We start from the raw sequence: 26,044 nt of genomic DNA, 5'->3' as shown, positions 1-26,044 counted from the left end.
TATGTGGGTTCGAGTCCTTGGCTTTCCTTTTTCACTTGCAAATAATTTCCGATCATCAAGCTTAACTCTAAACGAGAAAATTAATAAAAAAAAAACAAAAAATATTTTTCGTCTATATTTTATTCCCTGGAGGGCATATACCGGCAAAGTAGACTAAATATGAAAAATAGAACTACTGATCTACCCCTCATGCAAATTGCAATCACGTGTCTGCTAGATAACGAGCCTACTGCTTAATATATGTGTTTTGTGTAGAGAACCACATCCTCATATTCCCAGTTTTTGCATTATTGCAAATTACATGGTGTCCTAACGTTTAATTGTCCAATTGGATTTTTATAAATACAAACGATTCCACAGTGGCAAAATATCCTTTAGTAAGGTGTGCGACATTTTCTGAGTATCTCAGCCATAAAAAACTTCTCTACAAGTGGTGTCTTAGGGCATGTCGTTCGGGCTCGGAGTTAAGCTGTGGGTTCCATATCATTGAGCGAATTTGAATCGAGGTACACTCACTCATTGATATGAGAGAAGTCTCCCTTGTCCCTTCTGAGATGTTATCACTTAAGCTTGGTGTGATACGGTACCAGAATCCACAAAGTTATTTCTTACAATAAGTTTATTTGTTCCATAAAGAAATTTTGATTTGTGAAAAGCTAATTCCCAGTGGTAAAGGTGTAGGGTATCACATGGTCGGCCCCGTCCGGCTATAGCCTTGGCTTACTTGTTTTTCTTTATTATTTTGACAGCAAGAGTAGACATCAACTGGGTTTAATGGGTAACCTGGGTCATTGCATCTTACTATTACTTTTAGAAAAATAAATAAAATTATGTTTGGGTATGTGACTTGTATAAAAAATTGTTTTAAATGCCAAATGTTTATATTATTTTGTTAAAGAGTTAATTTTATTAAAGGAGTATTGTATATTAAAACAATTCCGATTTTGCAAAACTTTTACATTTATTGTCCATTTATTTCATTTTCAAATCCATTATTGTCAAATCCTTGCATGAGATTTCTATTCAAAACCGTGTTTCGACGGGTTTGTTGAGTAAGACGACGTTTGGCCACAAAACGTGTCTCATTAAGGAGCATCATTGATTTGCGACTCATGGATATGTGTTTGACGCTAATATCATCTGGAAATACAAGATCAAATAAACACACACATGTAAGAAAGTTCTTGTAAAACAAAAAAAATTCATGTAATAGCAATAAGTATCTCATTTCATGGTACTTACCATCGCCCAAAAATCGACGCTCAAAGTTCCGTGGCAAATCGCTGTAATCGTATTGGTTCTTATTACGGTTTTCATGCAACTTAAATACAGTTGAACGTCGAGTCATATGATTCTCCACATCATCATCCCATTCGGTAGACTTACTACCACAGTTGCCGCCGCTATCGTCATCATCCTCATCATCAAGACGTTTTGGTCGTTGCAATTGACGTGCAATATGCACTGCATTCCCTCGAATTTCCTGTGCGGCATCCTCGTCCGTTATCTAAAGATTGGAATAGACAAGGTGCATGGAACAACAATAATATCAAGTTAATGCTAAGTTTGTTATTCACTTAAGGTTGAACGAAACATTAGGGATGTACCATAGACTAATGAATCGTATAGACAGGGAAAATTGTAGTGTGCTTGTTTGTTGTAGGTGTCGCTCTTACAACCAATATATTGTGTGTTCACTCAATTGCATTTTGTTTTTGGGTAAATTGCAAGATTTTGTTGATTTTTTTTATTTGAGGATGTAGATCCGGCCAAATACTACCCACATATTGTCTTTTACCATCAAAAATAGTTTAAAAATGTATAGTTCTTGCCATTTTCTCAGTCTATTCTTTCATTTGTCTATGGGATGTACAATACAAAGACATAGAATTGTAATGACTGGAAAAGATGCATAATGCACAAATGTTTATGAAACAAAGTATATAAACATTTTACCAACAACAGGGGCATGTTAATGATAAAACCCCCATTAAAGCGCAATTCGGCTCACACAAATTGTAGGAAAGCAAAAAGCTGGACTCAGGATTGTATTCCATAGCAGTTTCCAATTCATTGAATATGAACTTGGCGGTTAAAAACGCCTGAAATACTTAACAGAATGTTATGATATGGTATCAACAGAGCTTAACTCCATCTATTGACAAATGTTAACAATTGACTTTTCCCATCTTAGTATATTTACATCTTTGTACAATATGTTTTGATATTTACGATTTTACGCTCGTCATTACTTGTCATTGTATGGCGGCAGGTTTTGGATAAATTAGTTATATGGACCTATACCATAGACAAATAAAAGAATAGACAGAGAAATTGTAGTGAGCTTGTTTTTTGTAGGGGCGCCCTTACAACCAATATGCTGCGTGTTCACTCAATTGCATTTTGTTTTTGGGTAAATTGCAAGATTTTGTTGATTTTTTTATTTTTCGATGTAGATCCGGCCAATACTACCCACAGGTTGTCTTTTGCCATCATAAATAGTTTAAAAATGCATAGTTATTGCCGTTTTAAAAATTGAGTATCTCGTAAACTGACTCAATTCCCACTGAGTGAGAGAATTTGACTGAGAGGATTTCTTCGTCTACACATTTATTAGTCTATGCCTATACTAAAACCTGGACATGTGTACAATTTTTGGTGAGAGAAACATTTCGACACTGTGAACCTAAAGCGTCAAATCATAGACTAATGAAAAGATAGACGAAGGAATACTCAATTTTGCGCCGTCAAGCTACTCAAACTCAAAAAAGTTCGAAGACGATTTTTGCGGAAAATGGCAATATATTTATGGATATTTTTGTCTGAGGATATTGTTCCCATCAAAAACTAACCCCAAGTTGCCTTTTGCCAGAACAAAATATTTATTAACTTGTATTTTTTGGCATTTTATTTTGAGTTTCTTTTTCAGCACACTCAATTCGAACATACTTGGTGAGAGCAATAGCTAGTTATTCTACGACCACTAGAATAACTAGTTTTTATGGTCACCGGAAGTAGAACAATAAACTAAAAAACAAATGTATGTTTGTCTATTGTTAGAACTGTTGAGATGAGAATTTGTTTTAATTTGAACACACTTCATACTTTTATTTTGATATACAAAAGAGCGCTCTAAATATACATTCGTATTCACTTTATCCGTGATATTGATGATTTCTGGATTGTGGCCTGCTGTGCGGAGATATTTGCAAATTTTAATATCTTTTTTTCTTGAAAATATTTGTATTCCTACTGGTAAGCTTGGTTTGTTTACAAATACTAAGATCGTAAAGCCGAAAATTCAAATCTGAAAATGGAAGTTAAGAAGCTTACGTCCCGAATTAAGCTCAAAGTGGTGAGTGGACTTTTGTGTAACAATTCTCAGGCCGATAGAAAGAGCTTTAGTAAAATATGTAACGATGAGCTGAAGATTGAGGTTAACATGTTGACAACTAAAATGCTGCCATCTATTAAATGTTTTATCTTCACTCTTGAAATTCAAGAGTGTCATCGACGCAAGAAGGAGGCTAAATGGAAAAAATATTTATATTCCGAAGAACAGACGTGCAGATACAACATACGAAAATCTTCCAAAGCATTGTCGAGTTGTAGAAATAATATAAAAGTTTGTGGTAAATCCTATCATTTAATCCATATTTATTTAAATTGCACCAAGTGGAACCTTGATGCTGATAAATTCAGTTCCTTTTTACTAGATCTTAATCCTTTAGACTACTGTATTATGGATGACATGAATGCGAGAATGGGAAGTGAACAGGTTCTGGATAATAATATATTTTGTGACATCGCACATATTTATTCCCACAGAAGATCCAAGGATACAACCGTTAACTCTCGCGGTAAACAACTTTTAAATGTCATACCCCCATTATTATAAGTCTTCTTTTGTTATAGTTTGGATTTACCGAACAGATTTATATCCTTCCGGTTAACATAAAGTTAAAAGTGATGATTGAATTTCAAGGAGGAGCTTCTTGGAAATAACTTTCAATGTAAAAATTATATTTATAATGCCTCTAAATTGGTTTATTTTGCGTTTTCAAATCCATCAGATAGTAAAAGGACACATATAATAATGGCCCATAGAGAATACTGGAGGAATCATTATTAATGGCAGGGTTGATGGTGATACCGAAGGAGAATACACCTTCTGTGGTGTTATGTTAAACTCCACTATAGATTATTGCATATGTTCTAATAGCTATTCACAATACGAGTATGTTGAGAAATTTATAATTCCCCCAAGTCATACTCTAATCATATGCCTTTATGTCTACATATAAAAATTCCTATAAATTTGGGTATTAAAAATAGTAAAAAATCACATCATAGACTTTATTGGTTCAAGGTACAATATTGCCAAAATCTGAATGTGTTCCTCTTGCCGGTGGGTGCTATGGTTAAGAAAATTACACATACCATCAAACATGCACAACTCCAAAAAACTAAGAAACAAATTGTTTTTGAACCCAAGCAAGAATGGTTCGACTGGTCTTGCTTTCGTGCAAGGTCCGTTATGAAAAGAGCTCTTAAATTATGTATACGAGAAAATACTGATCATAACAGAAAACAATATTATTCAGCAAGAAGCAGGTTCAAACAATTGTGTGAAAAAAAGAAGTTGGAATGTTACAATACAAAGTTAAAAAAGTTAGACAAGGTTAAATGTAGTAAAAAATGGTGGGAGATTTCGAATTCCTTAAAAACCAAAAGTAACAAATTGTGTGGAAATCTTGATTCTGATGACCTCCAACGCTATTTTAGTTCACTTCTTAGTATTGAAGATGCATCCGGTGTTATAAGATGGTGTATACCATTTTCTGTTGATCTTTTTTTGGATTCACCTTTCGAATGTTGCGAACTAAATAATGTTCAAAGTAACAAATCTCTAGGCATCTAGTCCTATGAGTTTTACAAATACGCTCCTCGAAGTGTTCTAAATAAACTATTATATGTTTTCAATCATATTTTCATTAAAGAGGAGATACCAACTTCTTTCACGGAATCAATTTAATTCCATTCCATGTGCCGAGTATAGAGGTGTTTCCCTAATTGACTCGGTATGTAAAATCTTTAATTCACTACTTTTAAATAGAATATCTAACTGGCTGACTACTCATAACGTCCTAAATGAATTCCAGTAGAGCTGGCAAAACATCGATGGAAATATCGATATTATCGATACTTAATTTTTTACGGCAATATCGATGAATAGTTTTTTATATCGATATTATCGAAAATTTTGACATCACTAAAGAACAGCCGTAGAAGCAATAGCCAGTAATGTTTTAAAACAAATTGTTAACAGACGCGATGATTCTATAAGCTTTTTGCGTAAACGAATAAAAATTGAGTGGATGGGATAAGTTAAGATGTGATCAACACTTTCAGGTGCCTATATGGCTTAGGGTGGGATAGAAGCGAGCTGGGCCGCCACCACCAACATCATCCAAAACACGGAGGAGGTTGATGAAGAAGTTACTTTGAAAATTGACGGCCAACATTAGTGCAAGATGATGGGAATGTTTGAAGTGTAGTACAATTTTATGGGATAGCTTCAATGAATTGGCACAAACCAACAATTGCATAATCAAGCTAGATGTAACAATGGAAGAGATACCCAATTCCATAAGGATATTACGATTTGAGGCCAAAATCACACGAATCCAGTAGAAAAGTTCAGCTGAGTCGAGAGTCATGGTACCGAAAGAAGGGATTTGACAGCATACCTAGAAAATGAAGAGCGTTCGGGTTTGGCAATTTCTGGAAGTGTACTGCAGAAGGGCTTTGTGACTTCGAGGAATATAATTCGCATGATTAATTTTTGTTTTGTATTAAAACTGTTTCTCTAATTTTTGTTAACTATTCTAAGCACTCGACCGAACAGTCAGTAACAATAGAAAGTGAAATATGTACTATTATTCCCCAAAACGATTTCGTCAAATGGAACTGGAAAAATCGCTTCACACTCCACCTCGAGAATAAGCAAATTTAAAGTACCGAGGTTAAAAAATTTAACCTTATACCCCGTTTGCTCTTAACCGGATTTAATAAACCCATTGGGTTTCAAATGTCTGTTCCATAGCGCAAACGGCAAATAAATCCTCATAAAGAAGCCCAGCAAAATTTGAAGGAATGTGTTGAAGCGCAGTCGTGAAAGATCCGATCTTTTCATTAGCATTTGAACCAATGCAAAGGAAGTCGTGAAAGATCCGATCTTTTCATCAGCATTTGATCCCATGCAAAGGAAGTCGTGAAAGATCCGATCTTTTCATCAGCATTTGAACCCATTCCATCGATCCAATAGAGATGATTTTTGTGTTTTTATTTATACACATTTTTCTAAATATATAAGATTAATTATTTACAATAGGCTTGATGTTGTCGGAGACTCGAAATCACAACCAACGTTGTTAAAACTCTCATCGTAATGATAATGTCATTGCAAAGGGTTGGTGAAAATGTCATGCCAAAGCATTGGTGGAAATGACATGCCAAAGCATTGGTGAAAATGACATGTCAAAGCATGGGTGTAAATGACATGCTTTAGATCCAAAAATGAATAGCATCTTTTGGGGTCCACGCTCATATAAAATTCATCGATGAAGATGCTAAAAAGATGACATGCCAGATCACTTGCACCCATCATTGAATGGCATCTTTGGCATCGAACAGTTTGCTGGGTGGTTAACCCGGCAAAAAGCTCTAATGCAAACGCTGTTTTACAACGATATTAAGGACATACGAAATGTAAACAAAACAGAACACGTTTGTGGACCATTTTGGATTCCAAATAAATAGGGGTGGCAAATCCACGATAGTATCGATTTTATCGATATTTTGAAAAGAAAATATTGAAAAAATCTAATGGGACCGATATCGATAGTTTGCCAGCTCTAAATTCCAGGCGGGGGTCAGAAAGGATTAATCCACAATTGACAATATTTTCAACTTAGTCAGCATTGTCAATTTAAACCAATATAAAAATAACGTTACGTATGCTTTTTTGTTGACTTTTATTCTGCCTAGAAATAGTTTATTTTATAAACTTTCTGCATTAGCAATGTCAACAAAGATTACCTCGATTATAGAATTCTGTGCAAGGATACCAAAAGCAGAGTATGGGATGGAAGTACGTTCTCTGAATATTGCTTTGTTGACTCAGGTGTCAAACAGGGTTGTATTCTCAGTCCGGTTCTGTTTTCACTCTATGTTAATGACATGCCGAATATTCTTCCTGGATGCGTGAACGTTGCAAATTCATGCATAAACGTTTTACTGTATGCTGACGATATTGTTCTTTTGTCTGACACTCCTAATGATTTGCAGAATATGATAAATGCATTAGAACAATATTGTCTCACTTGGAGCTTAAAAGTAAATTTATCGAAATCTAAAATAATGGTTTATAGGAAGGGTTCCAGAGTTTCGAGTAATCTGAATTTTTGTTACAATAGCCACGTCATTGAAATTGTCAACAGTTATAAGTATCTCGGCGGTGACATTTCATACAATCTCTCTTTTAAAAATCACATAAAGAATAAACTGTCAGCATCTAAAATTGCCATTAATTCCACTTGGTCAACGTATATAAAAAATCAAAAAATCTCAGAAACAAATAAATTAAAAATATTTGAATCTTGTTCAAAAGCAATTTTGTGCTATGCAGATCAGGTAAGGGGATATGATACGATATAACGATGTTTAAAAGTTGTTTCGATTTTTTATGAGGAAAATTGTATATTTGCCCAGCAACACACCAAACTATATGTTGCATCTGGAAACTGGAATGCATTCCCTTTTCTCTGCTACGCTAAAAAGTCACTTACAGTTAAATACAAATCGGCTTCCCATAATATTAGCCCAGGAAATCTTGGAAAAAATATTTCATGGGCCAATGCGTACTTAAATTTATGCCATGATATAAACTGTTATCCCTCCAATAATAGACTGCCTATATGTTCAAACTGGAAAGAAATGATTGCTGCCTTATATAAAAGAGAAAATCTTGATTTTGTTTTGGCTGCCAGGAACTCACAGTTCCACGATCTATACCCTCATTTTGAATACAACACAATCCCATCTCTTACAGTTGGCCTTTCAGCACGTACATATCGACGCCTCCAAACAATAGTATGCTAAGTCGACTTAGCATGTTTTCATGTTCTTTACAGTTTACGTCCTTTAACTTAAATTCTGTCAAATTTTGGTAATGATAAGTCAATCCGAACAGAAGTTATAAACAAATTTTTACTTAGCATAGTACTAAAGTTCAAAGAAATTTCCAAACTTTTAGAGCTTGTCCTGCGAAACTCACTTTTCAGAATTAGCAAACTATTATTTGGAGGTGTCGAACGTCATTTAACTTATATTCTGTCAAATTTTGGTAATGATCGGTCAATCCGTACAGAAGTTATAAACAAATATTAAATTAGCATAGTACTGAAGGTCAAAAAAATTTCCAAACTTTGAGAACTTCTCCTGCAAAACTTACTTTTCAGACTTAGCATACTATTGTTTGGAGGTGTCGATATATCCAGTTTAATTATAAGAGCCAGAGGTGGTTTACTTGAATTCAAAAGCATTTAGAAATAATAATTATGGTATCTGTTCCATCTACAACACAAATGAAAGAGAAAACGCCCTTCTTTTTATTGGTGTCTGTCCCATATTAAAAGAATTTAAATGTATTTTAATAAAACTATTCTCAGTATAAACGAAACGTTCTTTATATTTATTTCTTGAGAGCTGTATAAATTACACCATGTGTAACTTTTTGAGTCATGTTTTATTAAACATATTCTGACACCGCAGCGTGATAGAAGACCAAAAAATAGAAGACACATGTCTCGCCGTTTTTCCATATCTCATAAACTTTCGCGGTTATAGGCCTCCAAAGGTTTGAGGCTTTGATGTAAAAAGGGTCATATAGTCAGGACTATATCTTCCAAACCGTTAGGAAATTTAAATTTATCTCAGAGGAAACTTGTAGCTCTTGTCTTCAAGAACAAATACTGTTAACACATATGTATAATCCATCAAACTTCATCTGCAAGTTCGAAATCGCCAAGGTCAAATTTCTTTTAATTTTTTTTCTTGGGTTTTGGTCTACAGCTATCAAATCGATTAAATTTGTAGCAAACAAGCAACTACAAAAATGTATCTCAGATCTCAATAAACATCTTTCTAGAACATACGAACTATGTAAAGTTCATTCTTAAAGGTCAAAATAGCAAAGCAACTGGGATTTTTATCCTGTTTTCTCTGGTTCACTGGTACCAAACCGTTCAATATTCAAGAAAACAACCAACTACAATAATGTAGCGAAGGCATCAATAAACAACTTTCTGGAACATGCGAAATATCTACGAACGGTTCTTTATGGTAAAAGTAGTAAAAATCTTTTGAAAATGTTAATTTTTTATTCTTTTTTCTCCGACTCACAAATTAAAGATGCAGTCAACTACAAAAATGACACAGATTCCGATCGGAATGGTTTCAATTCGGTAATTTCATTTCGATCGATTTTTGTTTTAGCTTCTTCTTTGTTTAGCTTCGAAACAAAAACCTATGATTAGAAAACACTGTAGAAGTGGGAATTGTGAAAAAAGTTTGTTTGTGCGAAAAGAAAGTTAATTTTTATTGGAATTTTTATTGTTCTATTGTTTCTGTAATCGAGGTGCAAAGTAATCGACATAACATTAAAAAAAATACCTATCCCAAAAACAAGTACAGTTAAATGTGACATGTGGGGGACAATTGCAGCTGTGTGGAAATAAACTACGCCCTGCAAATATATCGTAAATGAATAAGATTGTCAGAGTTAGCAATGCCATCTATTTCAAAAAAAATCCGTTGCATTGATTTTCTAATTGCAATTTCGCAATAAATTCAGTATATATAGAACGAATCTGCTCGTCTCGGTTTTCTCCCTACATTTTGATATTTTTGCCATATGTATATAAAATAAATAAAAACTCTAATGTTTAAGTTAAAAAATTATTAAATTGATCTCTTAAATATGTATATTTGAATTATTGTACAAATATATATACCAACCGATCACAATAAAATGCACGAAAAAAAAAATCTGCTCGTCTCGAAAGAGAAAAATAACAAAATTAAAAAAATGCGTTTTCTGAAAAAGCTAAATACGGAATCAATCCCACTTTCGATCGGAATTCGTTTCTATGACATGCATGATAGATCCACGTTATGGTATATACCAGAATTTTAAAAGAGAGTATTTTTATTTATTTGTGCCTTATTAAGGCGAATGTCATTTATAGTGATTTTATTTAATTAATATTCTTCCGAGTTGAGCAGTTATGACTAGACAGCGGAATCCTATGCAAATGCATATATGGTTAGGATGGTCGTGGAGAAACCCTGATTAGACAGAAACGCGTTTTATTAGAAAATAAAACGAATTAGGCCCAGAAATGTTTGCATATTTTGCATATCGTTCATATTTTGACATATTTTTACATATTTGCATAAAATTAGCATATGCAAAACCATATGCAAAAATATATACAGTGATTTGTGGCCTCAACATCACACTTAAATGGCTGACATTTTGTATATAGTCTTCGTTGGGGGTATACAACTTTCCACCTGAAATTTCTCGGTATAGGTGCACGTCTTCATATAGCGCCCATAGAACGGTACCTCGGATTTCTGGTATTTTGAAGGTTGTGGTTGTCTTCCTTGAGGGTAAACAACTTTCCACTTAAAATTTGTCGGTTTAGGTTCAGGCCTTCATATAGCCCCCATAAAACGATACCTCCCGATTTTCGGTATTTTGAAGGTTGAGGCTGTGGTTATACGTTCCTCTATTTTATTGACCTTTCTGAAAAGAATTTTAAACAGAAAATTGTACATACAATCATTTTTGTAATTATTATTGAAATATTTGTTGCATAAGAAAATATGTAAAATGCATAAATTTTGCATATGCAAAAATTTATGCGTTTTTTTCTTATGCGAATACCTCTGCTTCTGGTAGGAGTATTCCAAAAGGAAATCCCGTCAATGAAAGAAGAAAAGATCTCCTTTATATTGATGCAAAGTATTTTGGCGTAAGTGGACAAACAACCGAGATATCGTAAAAGTCAGTTATATATCAGTTTTTTCAATTTTTTGTAATCACGCTACAGGTTGAAATTTTGATCGGATACTCACGAAATTTTGGGGTAGATGGGGGCACCACAGAGGAAGAAGTCTATTGATTTTGGTGATAGTTGGATAATATTTAGGGGTCGGAATGGGGAAAAACTCATGTGGAGACAAATTCAAAGTTTTATTCTAGTAGTGGTATTCCGACGGCAAAGCCTGTCAATGGAAGAAGAAAATGTTACTTTTACATTGGTGTAAAGTAGGTTTGGCGAAGGTGGTCAAACAAGGGAGATACCACAATAGTCGCTAATGCATCCAATTCTTCATTTTTTTGCAATCACGCTACAGGTCGTAATTTTGATCGGATGGTCACGAAATTTTGGTTGCTGTTGGGAGTCCCAGATAGAAAGAGGCATATTATGTTTGGTGGTATTCGGATTATAAAAGAAATGTTTGCCAGTAAAAAGCTTATCCACAGGGGTAGTGGTGTAAGGGTATCACATGGTCGGCCCCGTCCCGACTAAAGCCTTTGTTCACTTGTTAGGATTTTGTTTTTGTGGTAGACACATAATTTTTCAACGTACCTCTTAGGTCATAACCAGGGTTTCGGAGTCGGAGTCGAGCAATTTTGTTGGAGTCGGAGTCTGAGTCGAAAAAAATAACTCGACTCCGACTCCGGGCAAATTTTCTTTTAAATTATAGAAATATAACATTAAATTGGGGACACCAAATTTTTTTTTTCAAAAATCATTATTTATTAAAAAAAAACTATAAGAAAACATACAAGCAAACGGTATATTATACTAAGATTTAGGAAGATTTGCAGCATATTTACTTTCCTTTAAAGTCTGGTCTTTTCATCTCTATTTTGATCACAAATCGCGAGTAGAAAATATTTTTGGTCAAATTGATCTTTTAATTTTTTGAAACCAATAGAAAAAATCTATGACAGTCGAATTATTATTGGAGATTTAACGTCTCCTATATAAGCTTTGACACTTAAATTTAAGATTTTAAAAAGGAGAGTTAATCAATGTGCACACCGAACAGCTCAACTATGTATGAATTTCAGATGCTTCCTAGGGTTATGAATTTTTTACAACCTCATATCCTTATATGATATTGTGATGAGCTTTTACAAAACATTATATAAAATCGTAGTTATAAAAAAATTAATAAGGAAATCAAAATCTAATAATTCATAAATATGACCAAAAACTTCACCTTTTTAAGCCAAAAATTGAATTTGTGCATTTTCGAAAATTTGGAGGTACGATTCTATGGTTCTATATCAAAACGTGGACCGATATAGCCCATTTTCAACACCAACAATCCCAGGAGTAATAGAAACTTCTGTAACAAATTATAGATCGCTATCTTAAAATTTGCGAGCTGTATCTTGATTTCAACAGACGGAAATAGTTAAATCGACTTAGAATTTTATGAATGTTAATTATACCCTCCATATTATGGTGGAGGGTATACAAACAGGGTTTCATAGACGGTGATTTGCCATAAAAAATTCAGAAAGCAGATTAAGTTATGCTCATTCTGATGAAGAAACCATCTGTCACAAAAGTTTTGCTGAACAAAAATCATGAAAATGGGTTTTATTGGGCTTTCAACTGGATGTCACCCCTTCACCTTCCATTTTAAAACCTGGCCATGAATTGCTTATAAGTTTTATCGCATGTAGTCCTTATGTTTTGTATGCCCCTTCATTTTCACATATTTTAAAAGCTTAAAATTTTTTCACGGGGATGAGTTCCTTCCAGAATATACTCGTGCTAAAAGCCGGCAAAACCGACAAATACTTTATATCTTGTTTTTTTTTTGCCGTTTTATAAAGTAAGATTCAGACGAAACAATATAGTTCCTTCCAAAATATACTCGTGCTAAAAGCCGGCAAAACCGACAAATAGTTTATATCTTGTATTTTTTGCCGTTTTATAAAGTAAGATTCAGACGAAACAATATAGGTATTAATATTACTTCATATTTATATTCTGCAGTTGAGTATTATATCCAAACAAATGCTCTTTCTAAAGAATAAGTTATGAAAGCCCAACAGATTAGCCTACATGGGCCCAAATATAGGAAAAGGTTAAAATTATTACATGATTAAATTACACTCGGAGTCGACCCGGAGTCGGAGCCGGAGTCGTGAAAAAATTGGTATGGAGTCGGAGTCGGAATCGACCCAAAAATACCTCGACTCCGAAACCCTGGTCAAAACAGCTCAACTCGAAAGAGAATTGTTATTGTTTCTGCTATTGCACGATTTTCAGTATTTCAAAGATATTAACATAATTTTTAGAATATCAGCTGTAATAAAGATTTTGGTATTCCTTTTGGTTGGAGAACCTCCATGCAGAAAGTGGTCAAAATATATCCACGTTTTAATCCAATCCCTTCATAACTCTATTCGCGAGTAGGACGAATTGAGTTTTACATGAGTTTACTGTGTAGGGGGTATAGTCCGACCAGAACATAACGCTCTTACTTTCTTTTTTAAATTGCATATCGACTTCTATGAATTAAATACCTTCGAAAAGAAGAATCAATCGAATATGCGAGTGAAGATTGGTCTTCAGTATCTAGCTATTGTTTCGATAACCTAAGAATATAATATTCTTTTATGTCATAAAAACGCCAAATTTGTTTTTTTTTTACCAGAAATGATGGAGTCTGTATAAGCCAATTCCCCCTGCTTACGTGCCTGGTGGATATATTTTTTGACCACTGGGAGCCTCAATTGTGTAATTATAGGTAGTTCGGTAAAAATGTATGTAAAATCCACAGAATACCTACAATCGAGAGGTAACGTTATATGGGGGCTATACTAAAATTTGTATAATGTGTTGTGGAGAGATTTGTGGCCATTGGTAACCTCAAATATCTAATCACGGGTAGTTCGTCAAAATATGTAGCTAAAATCCTCAAATACCAAAAACGCTGCAATTATGCACCATGTAGGGAACACATGTGATATTGCAAACGTTACCCTCCAATAAATAGAGCAACATCGCAAATCTAACCTTGCTTTTTTGTTATTGAAATGCACCCAACCAATACTGGCATATTCGCCATTACAATTCAAGTAGATAATTGGTACGCCAACCTACTTTACATCATTGTAAAGGTGATCCTTGTTTCTTCCATTGACAGGAAATATTCGAATAAAAATAAATCGTTGAATTTTTCAAAGCACACGGAGAAAAATATGCAGCAAACAAATAATATTACTTGTTTGCTGCATTTTTTTCTACGTGCATATATATGTAAGTTGTTTGCCAATTCCAACTTCTGAATATTATCCGACCATCGCCAAATATCGACTATTGCGACATTTCCATTGTTTGACCACCTGGGCAACTTTGAAAAGGTGAACTTTTCTTCTTCCATTGACAGGCTTTGGTTTTGGAATACCCTCACTAGAATTCGAGAAATTTGTATAGGAACAAAACGTTGAATTTTTCTCCACATTAGTTTTGCGCACATTCCAATCCCTGCACAGTGCACAGTGGTCCTACCTGTATGGGAAGGTGCGACAAAAATATTAATAATCGTCGGATCAATCTGACTTTTGTCAGTATATGCTAAAAATAAGTAAAAAATACTTTAGCCAAAATATCATCAATATGGGTCCAGTTTTTCCTGTAGCCCCCATGTTGCGGTACAACCCGATTTCAGGTAGTTTTAAGCTTTTATCTACATTTTCGGCCCTAATTGGCTGTACTTTGGTATTTCGGGTTCCCAATGGGTCCAGGTTTCGGTATAGCTCTCATATTACGACACCTCCCGATTTCAGGTATTTTGAAGATTTTATTAACATTTTCGGTTCAAATTTGTTGTAATTTGCTATTTGGAGTTCTTAGTGGTCAAAAAACGTCTTTGACTGGTATCGTGTACAAGAAAGGAAACAAATTATTCCATTTGAGGTCAGAATATTTCATGGTAGGGGATATAATAAAGTTCTGTGCGACTGAACTTTACATTTTTACTTGTTTTTCATAGCATCATACATATATTAAAAATATACAAATGTAAAAAATACATTACTAAGTAGATCCCAAAACAAAAATGTCTAAATCTTTAAAGAAAAAAAAAAACCAAAACAAATAATTAAATCTCAAAATAAGGAAGAAACTGAGAATACAGTAATACGGCATATTCACTGAAACGACTAGAGGCATCGTCAGTATTTTAATGTTACACTCGGAAATGCAAATATATGCAGCTGGAACCAAATTTTTTGTAAACTTGACACTATTTGGAACAATCTTCAAAAAATTTAGTTTTTCGTACCAGATCGGAATAGTCTCACGGCAGAAAAGGATAAAACCTAAAAAAATCGCGAAAATTTGCAAAAAAAATTAAGAAAATTCATTGTCTCTCAACATTTCTTTGGATCTTTTATTGTTGAATTGTGTTTTTGCATTTCTTTTTTTTTTTAATTTAATTTATGTTGTTGTGATACATATGTCCCGCGAATCAGAAAATTCTAATTTGCATCTACCAACTGTATATAGATGACCAAGATTTGCAAGATTTTGTGCAAAAACTGAACCAACAATTTTCTAGAAAAAGATTTGAGAAGAACAAACACAAAACTTTTGCCAGCTTAAAGAATAAAAATACAGAATATCGGGCAATCTCATTCTATTGGTGCTTTATCGAAACGTGGAGCATTACCGAAAATTGTATGCAAGAAAGTGTTGTACCTTCACAAAAGAATGTGTAAAACCAAAACACCGAAAATATGGCCGTGTCGTTCTATGGAGCCGTTTCAAAACATGGACCGATATAACCCATCTTCAATACCAAAAGTCTTAGGAGTTTCATAGTTTTTAAGTCCTAGGAGTTACATAATATTCTTGGAAAACTCATCTTAAATGTTGTGAATCTTATATTCTTTTCAACAGACGGGCGGACTGATAAACATCGTTATATTAGGTAGATTAGCATTTTATGATATTTATAAATATGTAGGGTTTTGGTATTTTCTACAAACATCAAAAATACCACTACATATAGCATGGAAAAATATTAAGAAATATTTTGCCACTTTTCCCCTACCATTAAAAAGGTTCCCACACCGATTTTTATAGAATTTTAATATTTATTTCTTATAGAATTTCAATACATACATAAGCCTAAGTTAAATTATTACAACTAACCGCTTTTACTTCAAGTTAACTCAAATATACCACACATTTTATGTTCATTCAAATTAAAATGAAATATGTAATCAGACAAAAATATGAAAAGAGCTTTAAAAATCGTTTTCGGTGCTGCAACTTTTTCACCGCAGCGACGTTAAATGCACGCTTTTGTTATTCGGACAATACTCCCCACGTAGTAATGATATATTTTTTTATAGGTAGCCCTAATGTATAGTGTACATCTAATTGTGGAGGGTATATAAATCGTAGAGCATATCAACCATATCAACAATCGAATAGCGTTTTTTTCTAATTGCATTATGTCCACATTCTTTTGTTCAAATTGTGCCAATAAATGTAGTGAATCAATTTCGGTACATTGATGTTCATTGGGGAAGCAAATAACTACCAGTAAGAACCAGATTCACGTTATTCCAAAACCAGGACTCTGATATATACATATGGTTACACTTTTCAATCGATGGCTATAAAGCATTTCTGTAGCAGTTTTCTAACTGTTGTTCTGACATTGATTTCTCATTCACACAGCCCCGTTACAGTAGAAGGTTTGAGAACCCCTACGAAATCGCACTAAAAGATTGTTTTCAAATCAATCAATCTTTCTATGGAATGCTAAGAATGTTTTATTTTTTGGGAAAAGATGAAAAAGAGTAATGTATTCAATTCGAAGTTAAACTAAAATAACTGATATTAGTCTTCTTTCGATTATATAAAATCGACTCGACTCTAACTTCCTCAAAGAATTTCTAAACCCATTTTCTTTCCTCAAAGAATATTTGAACTCAAATGATCAATTTCAATGCCAGTCCGCGAGACGAAGTTCGCCGGGTACACTAGTTGTGTATAAAATATTTTCAAATCTTTTGTTTGAATAGTCATTTTGAAAGAAACTTCCAATCTGAATTACGTCTTCATGTCATACAATTCCATTATCAAATAATAAAGGAACACGTAATTCCGCAACGAATGTACTCCATATACATATGTATGATATGTAGACAGCGGAATATTATGCAACCTCTATTTTTGGTCCGATTCATGTCAAATTTTGGGACTGGGCATATTTTTGGCTTCTGATTAATTGCAATCGAAACATATGACATATGCAAAATTATGCAAAATGCCTAAATTTTTGCATATGTAAAATTTATGCATTTTACATATTTTCTTATGCAACAAATATTTCAATAATAGGTACAAAAATGTTTGTATGTACAATTTTTCTGTTTAAAATTCTTTTCAGACAAGTCAATAAAATAGAGAAATGTATAACCACACTCTAAACCTTCAAAATACCGAAAATTGGGAGTTATTGTTCTATAGGGGCTATATGTAGGCCTGAACCTAAACCAACAAATTTTAGGTGGAAAGTTGTTTACCCCCAAGGAAGACTTTATAGCAAATTTCAGCCATTTTGGCGGGATATTGAGGCCACAACCATCAAAATACCGGAAATCAGGAGGTACCGTACTATGGGGGCTATATATGAAGACGTGGACCTATACCGATAAATTTCAGGTGAAAAGTTGTATACCCCCAATGGTGACTTAATACCAAATTTCAGCCATTTCGGAGGGATATTGAGGCCACAACCTTCAAAATACCAGAAATCCCGAGGTACCGTTCTAGGGGGCTATATGAGACGTGGACCTATATCGAGAAATTTCAGGTAGCAAGTTTTATACCCCCAATGAAGACTTAATACAAAATTTCAGCTATTTCGGAGGGACATTTAGGCCAAAACCTTCAAAATACCAGAAATCCGGAGGTACCCTTCTATGGGGGCCATATGAAGACGTGAACCTATACCGAGAAATTTCAGGTGGAAAGTTTTATACCCCCAACCAAGAGTAAATACCAAATTTCAGCCATTTCGGAGGGATATTAAGGCCACAACCTTCAAAATACCAGAAAACCGGAGGTACCGTTCTATGGGGGCTATATGAAGACGTGGACCTATTCGAGATATTTCAGGTAGAAAGTTTTATATTCCCAACGAAGAATTTATACAAAATTTCAGGCTTTTAAGTGTGATGTTGAGGCCACAACCTTCAAAATATCTGAAATCGGGAGGTACCGTTCTATCGGGGGTATATGAAGACGTGGACCACAAATCCTTTCATATATTTTTGCATATGGTTTGGCATATGCTCATTTTATACAAATATCGAAATATGCACGATATGCAAATTATGCAAAAATTTCTGGGCCTAATTCGTTTTATTTGTGATAAAACGAGTTTCTGTCTAATCAGATTTTCTGGATTCTGGCACCTGTAAAAAGCATATGCGCGGGGTAGTCGTATAGGGTATCACATAATCGACCCCGTCCCGACTATAGCCTTTGCTCATTTGTTTATAATAAAGATATAAATAAACAAGTAAGCCTAAGCTATAGTCGTACGGGGCCGACCACGTGATACCCTATACCACTACCCCTGGGAATTAGCTTTCCACAAATCAAAATTTCTTTATGGAACAAATAAACATAATGTAAGAAATAACTTTGTGGATTCTGGCACCGTATCACACCAAGCTTAAATAATAATATTATAATTGTTTCACAAACATCCCAGAGTGAGTGTACCCCCATTCATATTCGCTCAATGATATGGGACCCACAGTTTATCTCCGAGTCCGAACGGCGTGTCCTAAAACACAACTCTAAGAGAATTTTTATATGGCTAGAAATACTCAGAAAATGTCGCCAACATTACTGAAGCGTATTTTGCCACCGTTGTTAATTTGATGTTGCCTGGCTGGGGAATCGTTTTCAAAAATGGTAAAAAAGCGACCCATGCTGCAATGTATGAATAAAAATCCAATTGGACAATTAATATGCTAGGGCACAATGTAATTTGCAATAATGCAAAAACTGGCAAAACCCATTATATACTAGGCAGTAGGCCCGTTATTGCAATTTGCATCAGGGGGAAAGACCAGTAGTTTTTTCCATATGTAGGATACTTTGCCGGTATATGCCCTTCAGGAAATAAAATATATACCAAAAATATTTTTTTCATACAAAAGTAATGGTCCATTTCACCCGCTAAATAATATCAGATCATCATCCAAAATTGTAGGCATCTTCTTCTACCTAAACTCTTACCTCGTGCAAAATTTCGTAATTGCGACCTCTAGCGTGTTTATGGTTACACTACAAACAAATAACTCTGTTATCTTATCATGTACACCAACACAATTGACATCAATAGAAAGGTCAAGCGTTCCTCTTCCAAGTATAGCTTACTAACCCGGAATGTCCTTCTAGGAAGAAATATATAAGCTGTATATTAACAATTTTCTCAATTTTCATACAAAAGTTGTGGTCCATTTAACCCTCTAAATATTATCTGATCGTCATCTCAAGCTTCTTCTTTGTCATATACTCTTACCTTATTTAAAATTTCGCGTTGATCGGACTATTATTTCGACCTACAGAGCCACTAAATGGATAAATATTATGTTTTTGGTCCATTTTACCAGCTAAATATTTCACGATCATCACCAATAAAAATAGCGACCTATTCTGGTCTAAACACGACCTCCATACAAAATTTTGATCGGGTCATAATTGCGGCCGGGAATTTGATTAAAATTTTTAATGGGCAGACGGACGGACGGACACTCATCTCAAAATCGTTTTATCTTGTCGATATGAAGATTGATATACCACATTGCGGCTCTCCGGTGAATATTACGGTGTAACATGAATTTTTACCAAAACAAACTTATAATACCCTTTCCCACATAGTGAAGTAGGGTATAAAAAGAGAGAAATAAAATAATATATTTATAACTTTGTTTTCTTAAAAAATTAATCGAGAACTTTAACTACTTTTCGACTAAACTACCTGTTATTTGACATTTAAGGTTCCCAGTGGTGACAAATATTCTCCACCAGAAATTGTCAACATAGGTCCTTGTTTTGGTATAGCCCTCACATAACGGTTCCCCGGAGTTTCGTTATTTTGAAGTTTTTTTAGCTGCAATTTTTAACCGATCTAGCTGTAATTTGCCGTTTGAGGTTCCCACCAAAAATTGTCAACATGGGCCCATGTTTGGGTACAGCATGCATATAACGAATGCTCTCGATTTTCGGTATTTTCAGAATTTTAACTACTTTTTGACCAAACTTCCTGTTTTTGACATTTGTTCAAAGTGGTCACAAAACTTCTCCACCAAAAATTGCCAATTGTTTGGAGTTTAGCTGTGTTGACCGAACTATTTGTAATATGACATTTGAGGTTCCCAGTGGTCACAAAGTTTCTCCACTAAAAATTGTGAACATAGGTCAACACTTTGATATAGCCCCTAGATAGAAGAATTTGTTTGATACATTTTCTGACCTTAAAATATCTCCATTTAAAATTGTGGACAGGAGAGAAAACTAACTAATTTGTATTTTATTGTGGAGGGTATTAACCGAACACAACGCGTTTTTCTTGTTAAAGGAGATGTCGTGTGCTCGATCCAAATAGTTTTTGCTATATTTATCGAAAATATACCTTGGAAAATATAAAAGAACTTTGTAAAAATTGCGTATTTTGTGTACTTTAAAGTAGAATTTCGTCATCGTGAATGAATGAATATATCATATTGTATGTCAAAATTCGTGAGACTACTACGATGATAAAACAGAGGACGATGGTTTTGAAAATTCTTTGATTAATTCTATAGCTGCGTCGAACAATTTTACATTTGATATATAAGTGAGTACAATATTTTTTCAGAAAGAAAAATGTTAATTTCGTCATTGATTATACTATTTTTATAAAATTGGCACACTAACCACCCTTGTATTGTTATACCGTCACATAATCCTACTCACGGTGTTCACGTTTTAATGTTACACTAGGCGATGATAAAGATGGCGGTAAAAAGAAGTAAAATGTTAAATTCAATTTAAAACTTTCCCAAAACTGTGCTACGTAACAAAATACACTTTAGTTGGAAGGAAGAAACTTTAAAGCCGGATGTGGCACAACCTTTGTTGGAAAGGCGTGCTCATTTCATATTTGCTAATGCGGAAAAATACTCCGAAAGTGCTTATTCTGTTGAATTGGAAATTTTTTATGCACATCCACTCAAATCATCTATGCATAGAGTTGTTAGAAATGCAATCCTCAGCATTGGCAGAAGTGGATCATAAATATTTAGTGAATTGAGATAATAATGATGTATGCAATTTATGGTTTTTACTGATTGTAACTGGAATACTGGAAATACAATTGAGGATACATATGGGTTGTTTAGTCGAAGAGTCACATAACTACTAGAAATTTTATGTTTTAAAAAACTACGTACTCTACATCTCACGTAAAGTTTCCATAATGCTAACGGTAAATTTATATGCAACATCAATTATGATGACATAAGGACATAAGTCGGAGATTGACCCCGATTTCAGCTGCCTGGGATGCCCAACGAGATGTATGAAAAAGTAATGATAATGAAATGCGTCGAAGATAATCAGATCAGAGCAACCGAAAACGAAAGAGTTTCTCGATGTTAATACTTCTAGTAAACACAACGAAAGTTGTTTCTAGAGCCCTTTGGCCGAGGGCGAAAAAGTGAACTCGACTGGAGAGCGTAGTGATTCTGAGAAGGCCATCGGTCACCTTCCTAAATTAGCCTTGGTTCATGTTAAGAAATCTTAAGATTGTTAATATGTTCCCAAGGTTTCAAGATTAGCATGAAAATCCTTCTACAATTCTTGTGTCATATAACATTTTATTTGGAGGAAATAAAACATCACCAGGCCACAATGTTTCCAAAAATTGTAAGAAAACCTTTACCAAAAGTTGGGACTAAAAATATGTATTTGTTGATCTAAATCAAATAATTCGGAAAAATATTCACACAGCAATCACACAAAACAATAACAAAGCCAAATTAGTGTGCCTTACCGTACTTGATGCTCTCAGCCAATCCAATTTGGTTGTAGCCAATAACTGTGAAATGGTCGCAAAACGATGGAAGAACATTGCAATAAATTGTATTATAAGAATGATGCCAAAGAATATGACAAAACAAAAGCCAATGGGGTCAAGGTGTTTGTACTGACGATAAATATAAATTTGCGAATTGTCAGCATCATATGTTATAAAATCTTCAGGATCAATGGGCCATTCCAGATGAAGGTAATCCTTTTTCAGTTGCAGCAAGAAAACGATTAAAACAAATATCGCATTTATCATTACAAAAGCAAATGCAAACATGTTTCGAAGTTCACGAAGACTGTCAGCAATTTCAGCTTTCTTCTCCTTGGTGTGAAACATAGGCTTCAAATACAGCTTAATTAAGTCCTTCCAGAAGCGTTTTTCGCGTAATGATATTTCGCCAAGTTGTGAATCAACAAGCAAAGGATCGTTTATCCAGCCCGGTAAATATTCATTGCCTTTGTTTTCGTCATCCCCAACTGCGTTTTCATCATCCTACAAATATGTATATAAAAATGATAAATGTAAGTATTATACAATAGAAAGTAGTTTAAGGAACATTAAATCTATCTATATATATAAAAATGGTGTAAAAAATGTATAGTAATTCATAAAATGAGAACGGCTAGGCCGATTTCTGTAAATTTTTTGTCAGTTATTCGTATTTTCGAGGAGAAGGTCTTTACGGGAGAAAATGTTGGAAAATCTCTCTGGAAAAGTCGGAAAATTGGAAAGACCGAAAATTGAGTTTTTGTATGAAATTGTATTCCTTAATAGCGAGACGAAGTTCGCCGGGTCCGCTAGTATATTATGTAAGTATTGAGCAGAGCTGGTCTTCTTTGCTACAATAGGTGGAGACAATTATGTTATATATATAATGTCCCACAAACATTCCAGACGGGACAAGGGAGACTTCTCTCAATTATGTTATAATAATTAAAAACCGGTAAAGAAAGGATCATCGGACGGGGCCGACTATATGATACCCTAAACCACTGTGAATATGTAAAATATAGGATATATCAGCAAAAATGTCTAAAATCGTCTTTTCCTTTTCAAAAAAATCAAAAAAAATTTTTGATACTACATCTATGATTTTTGGTACATAGATTAAGAAAAAAATCGTCATTCCAAATCTGTTTTCGTTACCATCTTTGATCGTTGCGCGCAAAAGATATGACGGTTTTAATTATGCTAATTAGAAAAAATTCTAAAAAAATCGAATTCGCACTCTTTGCGATGATGCAAAAAAAAAAATCGAAAAGTTTCAATGGATTCGCGAAAAATTAAATTTGTTAAATAATTTCACGTATTTACAAACATATTTTTGAAACAATAGCACTTATACTTACAAAAAAAAAATATATAAAAAAATTATAGCAGCATCCAGACATCGTGAGGAATAAAATGAAACCTAAGTCGTGAAGTTTGGAGCTATAGTATTCATGATATTTGCAAAAATACAAAGAAAATATGAAGAAACAAATAAAAATCATGTTGTTCTAATTTTATTTTGTTATGGTTTTATAGGAAATGTTGAAGAAAAAATGTTTAAGTTCTTCGTCATTTTCGTCAGAATTTCACGCAATAATGAAGATATTCCGTTGCAACAAATTTTTCGCTTATAGTTTTCCTATTGGCGAATATTTTTAGAACATTATATTAAATCACAAAGAATTCTAATTGTGGTATAACATTAAAATAATGTTATATTAAATATTACAACATTTGAAACGCATATAAACCGCGTAATAGTGGAAATCACAAGATGCGCATCCGATTTTCCAAAACAGCGAATCAATCCCTCTTATTTGATGTACACTTTGTGAAATTCCATTTGGCGACCACGATGTAGCATCAGTTGCATGTTAGGGTGCAAAATACAGTTAGATGGTCATAATTTCCACGAAGTTCATTTACATTTTATGCGCATCCAATTTCGATGATAACCTTTAAAAAATACATCATTTGATGTCGTTTCATTGCGATCCATCAGGAACCGTGGATGTAGCATCGCACTCAGTTTTTAGAAAAAATCTATTATATCTCCGGATCCGCGAACGTTTTTCAATATTTGTTTTCGCACATTTTAAGTATGCGTTTCCCTCTATTTATATAAGTAGGAATAACACATCTAAAAAGCGTCTTAATACGCGATATTTTCAAAAACATTTTTTGCAGATTTTCGAAATTTGAGGGGTATCATATCCGCCGATCTAGTGGATGGATTTAGACGCGCAAAGGCTTGTTAGATTCAGAACGTAAAAAAACTAAATTCACGCGGGTTTCCACTGAAATCGAATGGCATTTGTAAATTTTGAATCCAAAAAACTGGTTTTTTAGAAAAATTTACGCACAAAAATTTCGACTTTAAGCTGAGATTGTTGTGAACCTTTGAAGGCTACACGCCCGAGTTATACATCAAAAAATGCGTAATCGCGAGTACTACAATCTTATAATCAGTTTTTAAACGAGTACAGTTGCGCGTCCGGATTAGAGCAAAAATTCAAAAAACCCAATTTTTCAGTCTTCAAAATGTCAGCATCCGTTTGAGATTGATGCATTTGTTATATTAAAAAATCATAAATTAGAAACTTCATCTCTGAAGTGTATTCTTTAACATCTTCTTTGAACATTATACTCTACATTGTATTGTAAAGCCGCTAATTGAAAATTGACTTAAAAAAACTCGTTTCCTTCAACGACTTTTTCCTATTTTTTTACATTAAAACGACCACAGCTTCCGCTCAAATTATTATTTTAATAAACCCATCGGTGAATCGGGCTAAAACAGTTTATTTTACCGAAATGCGTTCAAAAGTTATGGTATAGTACAACTGTTCGCGAGTTACAGTACCCCATACCTCAGTTTCAACATAAGTTAATTTTCTACAAAAAGGTCGATATATCAATTTGAACTGATTTCTATATAATATGTTACACTTATTACTAGACAAAATTCCATCACACATTCCAAATTTCATCAAAATCGGACGTATATAGCGTATTTGGTGCAGCAAATACGTCAAATCGGCCGAAAATATATATGGGAGCTACATATGTATATCCAAATCAGAACCGATTTCGATGTAATTTGTCACATTTATTTTTAGACCGAATTCAGTCACACATTCCACATTTCATCGAAATCGGACGCATGTAGCTTGTTTGGTGCAGCAAATACGTCAAATCGGTCGAAAATATATATGGGAGCTATATCCAAATCTAAACCGATTTTCACCAAAAGCAATAGCTTTCTTCCTAGCTTTCTTCCTTCTTCAGCTGAAATGGACAAAAAAATGCGACATGTACGTTGCGAACAAAAGTACATGGACAGACGGTCGGACGGACATGAATAAATCGACTCGGAAAGTGATTATATGTATATCCCCAAAAGGAACTATGGGTCTATTTCGTTTCCTTTGGCATGTTTCATACAAATAAACAAAGACATAATACCCCTTACCACAGTGTGGTGTAGGGTATAAAATAATATAGGATTAGGCGATTGTTTTAATATTTCGAACGTAGTTTTGAAGTCTAATTTTAAATGTTTGAACGTTGCTGATGCATTACACAGATGTATGGTACCAATAAAGAATCCCACGGCACACAGTGATTCAGAATCGTTTTTTTCCGGCTGAAAACACTATATCTTTGAACGGATAGAGATATTTTTTTCGACAGATAACACTTTCACTCTTATAACTCTTATAAAAACTCATATATTAAAAACAAGTGAGCAAAGGCTATAGTCGGGACGCGGCCGACCATGTGA

General features: G+C 34.0%; 1 protein-coding gene across 2 annotated transcripts in view; it reads right to left on the bottom strand.

Annotated features, from left to right (window-relative positions):
* Positions 1 to 887: 887 nt before the first annotated feature.
* Chs2 (Chitin synthase 2) overlaps positions 888 to 26,044 on the bottom strand; it is a 209,350-nt gene continuing 184,193 nt past the window's right edge. For both annotated transcript variants that reach the window (XM_073980204.1, XM_073980205.1), the window contains 3 exons: positions 22,234 to 22,761; positions 1,243 to 1,507; positions 888 to 1,140 (listed from right to left, as the gene is read on the bottom strand). In XM_073980204.1, coding sequence (XP_073836305.1) covers positions 962 to 1,140; positions 1,243 to 1,507; positions 22,234 to 22,761 — 972 coding nt within the window. In that variant the 3' untranslated portion in view covers positions 888 to 961. The remainder of the gene's footprint in view (positions 1,141 to 1,242; positions 1,508 to 22,233; positions 22,762 to 26,044) is intronic.

This window comes from Musca autumnalis, unplaced genomic scaffold, assembly GCF_047663935.1.
Source record: "Musca autumnalis isolate F117 unplaced genomic scaffold, ASM4766393v1 scaffold_4, whole genome shotgun sequence".
Classification (NCBI taxonomy): Eukaryota; Metazoa; Arthropoda; class Insecta; order Diptera; family Muscidae; genus Musca; species Musca autumnalis.
Note: the sequence above shows the minus strand (reverse complement) of the source record. Positions and strands in the feature narration are given on the sequence as shown.